The sequence below is a fragment of the Schistosoma haematobium genome, chromosome ZW (assembly GCF_000699445.3).
Source record: "Schistosoma haematobium chromosome ZW, whole genome shotgun sequence".
NCBI lineage: Eukaryota > Metazoa > Platyhelminthes > Trematoda > Strigeidida > Schistosomatidae > Schistosoma > Schistosoma haematobium.
The window spans coordinates 85504864-85512892 of NC_067195.1; the positions used below are offsets into that span (position 1 = coordinate 85504864).

Genomic DNA, 8029 nt, shown 5'->3' on the forward strand with positions numbered 1-8029 from the left:
TACGTTCTAATCAACAAAAACGTGTTCATTCAACAGACAAACCAGGATCAAACTATCTATGTTACACTTTTCAAGCTTTTCTGGTTAGCGTTTTTCTAGCGAGTTAGTTCCCTACTGGATGGGATCGCTAACCCCATGCCTAACCCTCTTCCTTCAGCCGGGCTTGAGACCGGCAGTAGCTTCTGAGGTGCCCCAGGCAGAGTTACACTCTTCAAGCAATCCATGATAAAATACTATCATAGTACATAAACTGATGAGTAATACTGAACTAAAACAATATTTTTAATAGTTGATATCATGAGTCATTTGAAGCTAGACCACTATGAAAAATCGGAAACACTAGACGACCGTTTCGTCCTATTGTGGAAATCCTCAGCAGTGCGCATACACGATCCCACCGCCTCATGAGATTTAAACCCAGGACCTATCAATCTCGCTCGCAACCGCCTAACCATTGACTCATGTTCTCAACTATCAAAATTACTATAATATCCACAAAACTCCTTCTGATATTAAAACAATATTGGTAATTTTCAATATTTTCTCTATTGATATCAATTCATTTCGAAATAATTCAATAATAAGAAATAAGTCAATTATAGTAATATTTATATTGTAAGTTAAATTAACATTACTGAAGAATGCTATGGATCTGTTTTCCATTTGAAAATTAAAAAAAAGTAATAATAATCATCATGGGAACAAACAGTAAATCAATAAACATAGTTACGGAAATAAATTCAAACAGTAAAATTTAAATACTGGAATAAACAATTTATAAAATGTAATCTAACGTACAAAAGAGTTGGGGGGATGGGGATGGGGTAGTAACTAACAGAGAGTATTAATTCTATATATATATATATATATATATATATATATATATATATATATATATATGTATATATATTCATTTACTTAGCTACTGCTTCTGCTACTACTACTTTAGGTTTATTCTCGAAAAAACAAGGATATAAAAATAAATTAAGTAAAGCAACTTGACAAGCAATGACAATACCAATAACACATATTAATTGAGAATAATCCCGTTCTATTTTAATAGCACAAATTAAAATACCTGAAAAAATTCCAGTTAAACCAACAAGTAATAAAATTAATTTAATAGAATTGTATGTTGCATTTAAATCTAATGACGAAGAGATAATTGTTGCTAAGTCAAGTGAAAATGCAACAATTAAAAATGACATACCAATAATTAAGAATAACATTAACATGATTGTAGCAGTTTTATAATAATGTAAACAAGAATCTAATAATCGACCACATCCCCAACGATCTACTAAAAATCCTAAAACAATAAATGCAATACTAATAGGTTGAAGAATAAGCGATAATAGTCTTGACATTGTTGTTGTTGCTGAGGTATTTGATATCACCAAGATAGATTAATAATTGTTCTATTGTTCTTATCTAATGAATAAGTTTCATTAATTTAGTTTATATGTTGAAAGACTTGACCAATAGTAGTTTGTATTGTGATTATAATAACACTTGGATTGTAAGATAAATTAACCTATCCGGACGTTGTCCATTGGATGGTTGTTTAATTGTCAGCTTTCACCAATGTGAAACATTCATTATTTAATACAGATTTTATTCTTTAAGTAAGATGTGACATACTACTGATTTATTTTATTGAGTAACTGTTAAACTACTTTCGATTAAACATTGTAGAACTTTGTAAACTAAAATATTTTATTTAAGTCGAATAGTTTATTTATTTATTTGAACACATAAATCTTGGTACAAGGGGGCACCAAATACATATGCGCCACACTGATCTCATTTGATATGTGTGAGGGCTATGATACTGCCTGGGTGCTCAAACCGAAGCAGGTGGTTTACTTAGGGGGGACACACCAACAGCCTTCGACCTAAAGGTCTAATCCATAAGGCAGTGAAGCAATGTAAGGAGATAAAGTCTCATGGTAGCCAGTGATCATTAATTGGTCCATACGCCACTTGGTTCTTCAGAATACTGTAACCCATGTACACCATCGGTTTGAAATCATGGTTTTCCAACTTCTCTAGGTGAACCCTTCATGTCCACCAATCAGGTAAAAGCGCCGGACATTCGCTTTTCAACAACAATAATGCTACGAGAATGCAATGAGTAGGGCTTCTCTGGTAGATGCTATATACGCGTGGCCATGTGAGAGCATTTCGAGAGGGAGAGCTGACTCTCCCCATTGTCGGTCGTACCAAAGCATTTGAGTGCTAAGTCAGACAGAGGTGGATTCATTCCTTCCATAGAATCTCTATTTAGCTTCTTACGCCCTAGAATTAATTGTATAATTTGTTTAAAATATTAAAGATTCCCATTGTGAAAATTAGAACAACACATATAAGCGAACAATTGTTTTCAATTAGATTCTAGCAAATTTCAGAAAATTACTAGTAATTGTGACATTAATAATAAAGTAGAAAGACAATTGGCCAATTTCCTTAAAGATCTAACGAAAAAGGGAATAATTACGACTGAGATTTACGATTCAATTAAGCCGACTGGATCATTTACACCACGATTGTATGGTTTGCCTAAAGTACATAAATCGGGTCTTCCTCTACGTCCAGTTCTAGATATGTACAATTCTCCTTACCACAAAATCGCAAAGTGGCTAGTACGAATCCTAGAACCTTTACACAAATCAGTTGTTAGAAATAGTGTAAAAGATGTCTTCAACTTCACCTCCAAAGTAGAAAATATTAATGTCAGTATGAAAAATATGATCTCATTGGATGTAGAATCTTTGTTCACCAACGTACCACTTATAGAGACTATTGATTTTATATGCAAGCAAATATCAAAGAAACAAATCAACATTGGCCTGCCTAACGATAACCTAAGGGAACTGCTCCTAAGATGCACTCTGAATGTACATTTTGTCTTCAACAATACTTACTATAGACAAATAGACGGGATAGCCATGGGCTCGCCTCTAGGCCCGATTTTAGCTGATCTCTTCCTAGCAAAGCTAGAAAATGGGCCTCTCAATGAGGCTATTAAGAAACTTGATTTATATTGCCGATACATTGACGACACCTTCATTATCGTAGATCAAAACACTAGTAAAGAGGAACTCCTAGATCAATTCAACAGTGTTCACCCAGCGATCACTTTCACTGGTGAAAGCGAGCATGATAAGAAGCTGAACTTCCTTGACGTCACACTAAGCAGACGAAGTGAAGGCACATTAAGTATAGAAGAAACCCCTCTTCATGCCAATATACTCACTTCTGCAGTTTCACACCCATCCGTTACAAGAGAAATTTGGTCAGATGTCTCACGAGCAGAGCAAAAAGGATCTGTACAGTAGACACTCTAAGTCAGGAGCTTGAATTTATCAACAACTCACTGACCGAGATCGGCTACCCCAGCGCTTTCATTAAGAAGTACATGTATGATATAATAAAGAAGTCGGAGATTTCGACTGTTCGTAAGAAACCTTTATACATGAATGTGCAATTCAATGGGGATGTGGCTAGTGACACTCTGAAATATAGGTTAACCAAAGTAATCACCAAGACATTCTACGCAGCCAATCTTGCGTTGACCTTCTCTTGTCGACCAGCGATGTCTACTCAAACGAAGGATAAGTTACCTGAGTTGGCCTCTTCCATGTGCATTTACAAATTCAGCTGCTCCTGTGGAGATAGCTATATAGGGCGTACTACCAGGCAACTTAACCAACGAATGAGTGAACATCTACCAACTTGGTACATAAAGGGTCAGAGAAAAACTATTCGCAGTTCTATACTAGCACATCTTATTGATAGCGGTCATGCAGTAGATAAATTGAAATCATTTCGAGTTATCTATCGTATACCTCCATCATTTCCCGACGGAGTCCGTTCCCGTCTCCTATATATAGCTGAAGCCATTGGAATTCGTACATATAACCCCAATTTATGTGTACAGAAGAAATACGTGACCCCCCTATCCCTTCCATGGCCGGTTATAACTTAACTAGAACAACACATATAAGTGAACAATATTGTTTTCAATTAGATCGTCATCAGGCTTTACTCTAATATACATGAATATTTATACGAAAATTTTAAACCAATCAAGTCAATATGAGTCAATAATCACTATGAAATAGAATAAGTCATTACACATAATAGGTAAAAGTACAAGTTGATAGCATGAAGACATCCATTATTTGTTTGTAATGTTCCGCCTCTTTGTATTCTTCACTATCTAATTATTTACACACATCTTATTACGTAATGATTTTTAATGTTTTGTGATTACTATTCCTAGTCTATTTACCCATGTTTATTTGACCTTCTATTTCCAACGATTAACTATTGATAAGAGTTTTGTTATTGTATTTTATTATTCTCACTATTATCAGTTCACCTGTCTTCCTACTACTATCAACTTGTACTTTCACCTATTTTATGTGTAGTGACTTATTCTATTTCATAGTGATTATTGACTCATATTGACTTGATTGGTTTAAAATTTTCGTATAAATATTCATGTATATTAGAGTAAAGCCTGATGACGATCTAATTGAAAACAATATTGTTCACTTATATGTGTTGTTCTAATTTGTTTAAACACAAAACTATGTACACACTTTAAATCATAATGTCAGAAACGTTCTCATCAATGAAAATTGATCTTCACATGATTGAATATTTCGATGTTAAATAACGTGAATATCCTAGAAGAAAATTACATAAACAGATGGCGATATACTACCGAAAAACTGTTAGTAAAGTTACGTGGACTCCAGTGTGACGTTCAAAATTATTTTAAATTATAAATAAGTAAACAAATTCAAATATACCGCGTTTTTTTTCAAAGCCATTACTATCAAAAGTCTTAAAGCAGATTTTTATGTAATCAAAAGGATATTTAATAGTTGAATTCATGAGTCGATTAAAGATAGATTACCAAGGATAACCCGGAAGCACTGTAAGGCCGTGTTGTCATAATATGGGACTTCACAACAGTGGGTATCCAGGACCGCGCTAGCGAGTTTTGAACTCAAGACCTTCGGTCTTGCGTGCGAACGCTTGACCACAAGACCACTGATCTAGCATCCAACAGTGTTAATGTCCAACTTTAATCAATCCACGAAATTGAGTCACCGCCCACCATTGTCTTCAGTGAATTACTATTTCACAACAGACCCGGTTGAACTCCACTGGTCACAGCTTCTCACTAGAACTCCATGAAATACCGTTTAAAGCTAGTCACTAGTGAGCAGATAATGATTATTATCAGAAAGGGAAGACATCATGAAGAGCAAGAACGTTGATTTAGGCAGAATGATATAATGAACGAATGAAGGCAATTCAGCGAAGAAAGTTTCCTTTTCAATGATTCCATTTACTTGAACTGTACAACTGTATTTATAGTTATTTTATTCATTAAAGTAATAGTATTTAGCAAAATAAAATGGTGTTGAATCATTATGATAGCTTGAAGTGATATCTTGTCATGAATTATTTACAACAATCAGATATTGGAAAGGAGTTATGTAATAATTGTCCAGTGAAAAGTGCTTAGGTGAACATAATTGTTTACTTGATAGCTTTTAAGAGTTTTACTAACTACTAATCAATAGACGTGAAAATAATTAGAAATAATAATTAAAAAAGATAGATTATAGAAGATAGAAATAAAGGTTAAGGCCGTACAAGAATGATGGACTGAACACACTATCTTCTATACTCAAAGGTTAGGCCTGAACTGGTGAACAGCAATAGCTTCTGCTATATATAAGTTTTCCATATGGATTCCTCTTGAGCAGACTATTCGGACTATATGTATAATTTGGGAAAAGGCTTCTAGTGAAGTAGAGTGGTCAGAATTAACTAAATGCTGCAAGATTGAACTTTTGACTGTCTTCTGTAATCCATTAGGAAGTCGGACATTCATTCATTTGATTTCATTAGGTTTACATCAACTGCTTACAACCTGGCTGCTTTGATAACTGTACAACACAAAGGAAGTTAATACAGAAATATTTTAGTAAGAGTAGGTACAAAGAACAGAGTAAGACCATTGCTTCATGGTCCAGTCAATCGTGTGCAATTAACTGTTACGTGTTTGTTGTCCTCAATGAGTTTCGGTGAACTGTTCGACATTCAGTGACCCGACTGTCGGATTGTTTGGCTAGGGCTCAGTGACATTTCACGTTCCCTACGCTATTTTTTGAAGATCGACATAAAATGGAATAATTCTTTTAATATTCACATTTTCTCCAAACTTCGAACTTTGGTAATTTACCTAGCACTGTCAATCATAATTGATGGGTGTAAGTTGATCAGTTCTATAATATTGTTTCCTGAAGTGTTTACTGATGCATCTAAATCGATAGGATGTCTTGAATATGAGACACAAGGTATTTTTACAGGCCTACCTTCCAGAACAGTAATGTAATTATCCACGTTAACCAAATGTGGGAGATAACAGTGAGCTGCAACGTCACATTACATCCCTTGGTGGATTTCGAGAGTATCGGATACATAGACATAATGGTCTTCAGTAATTTTTCTACGCTACTACAGATCAAATCAGCTTGACTACTCGTTTCTTCAATGTAGTTGATTTCGATAGAATATGCCAAACCAACAACAACATTTTATTTTCCTTTCAAATTGTGACGTGGGATAAGAACCTAATGCAATTAGTTCTATCACATTCATTCTCCGTGTGACTCCAGAATTACCCTCTACATTTCCATCATTCTTCAAGCGTTCAACTAATAACTGAAATCTGCTTTGAATTGTCACACAAGATTCACCAATGATAGCTACTGCATTAATGTAAATTCATTTGAAATCGCATCATGTTTTATGCTGATTACGTGTAATTGGGAATGTTATGAAAAGTTTATGTTATGTTTTGTGTAATGTCCAACTGTGAATAGAATTAAGTAGGCTGTAATCTAGAGAAAACATTCATTTGTTCTTCTGTGTGATGTCAAATAAAAAGTTGGACAGGTAAATAGAAAAATATTCACATTTGGTGAATGTGCGTTCTAGTTTATCGGTCAATGATCAAAGTTTGAGATGTGTATACAAAACGAGTTATTACCGAGCAAGCGAAAATGTTTAAGTGGATTTCAGACGACCGCTTACTTTTGTAAAAACAACACCAATTTCAGGGAGGCGACAAATGCAGTGTTGAATCGTCATCGATTGACGTAAAACATTTTTGCACTTCAATTTATTATGAAGAAAAATTCACCATAAAAGCATTTGGTCATCGAAAACCTTGATATCCTAGACAATGAATGTATATAGGCTGGGAAGTAAGAGACAGGTAAAAACGTTTTTTAATACCAATGTATTGTTACTTGATTTAACATTATTACTCATTTATTAAATAAATGTCATTTTACATTTGATGTGCAGTTTCTGTATTTTTGAAGAGAGTACAGTCGGTACACCATTCATACCACAGGCATGCGAATATTACAGGTTGTAAGCAGTTGATTTGAGTTCAAAGAAATAGAATGAACGAATGACGCAGGGTATTATGGAATGATGGTGAATAATTTGATGAGGTTGTGAATCTATATCGACTCAGATGGTTGTGCCACGTGTTACCTATGCCTTAACACTGATTATCACAACGCACAATCCTGAATAGTGTTGGAGATGACTGGAAGGAAGCTAGGGGTGATCAAACCAAAATGTAGCATCAGTACTTGAAGCCACTAACTTCTACTCTTAGCCATGTTGGCAGATGCAGACTACTTGGTTGGGGTCCATGTGACTATCGTAACCAATGGATGGAGACTGTGTGACTTGGTTCAGAATTGATCACAATGGCGTCGGTGTATACACTCTCTATCTTCCTTCAAACCGTGAGATTAAAATTGCTTTATATCTTTCTTTCTACCAACTAATTCTTTCTTCCTATACTATGTCCCTATACGCAATCTTTCGTTTATATATTGATGCGATTGAATTAACTATTTGTATGAATCCGGTGTTCATGTTGTTGTGGTAATAAGGTGTGGTAACTTGAACTAATGCACTT

The 8029-nt window shown here is 34.7% G+C and overlaps 1 protein-coding gene across 1 annotated transcript; it reads right to left on the reverse strand.

Annotated features, from left to right (window-relative positions):
• Positions 1-914: 914 nt before the first annotated feature.
• SMPD2_8 (Sphingomyelin phosphodiesterase 2, neutral membrane (Neutral sphingomyelinase)) lies at positions 915-1367 on the reverse strand (the record flags this gene model as incomplete). The annotated part of the gene is made up of 1 exon (XM_012944716.1): positions 915-1367. The coding sequence occupies one exon, from the start codon at positions 1365-1367 to the stop codon at positions 915-917; it is 453 nt and encodes a 150-aa protein (XP_012800170.1).
• Between the last annotated feature and the right edge of the window lie 6662 nt (positions 1368-8029).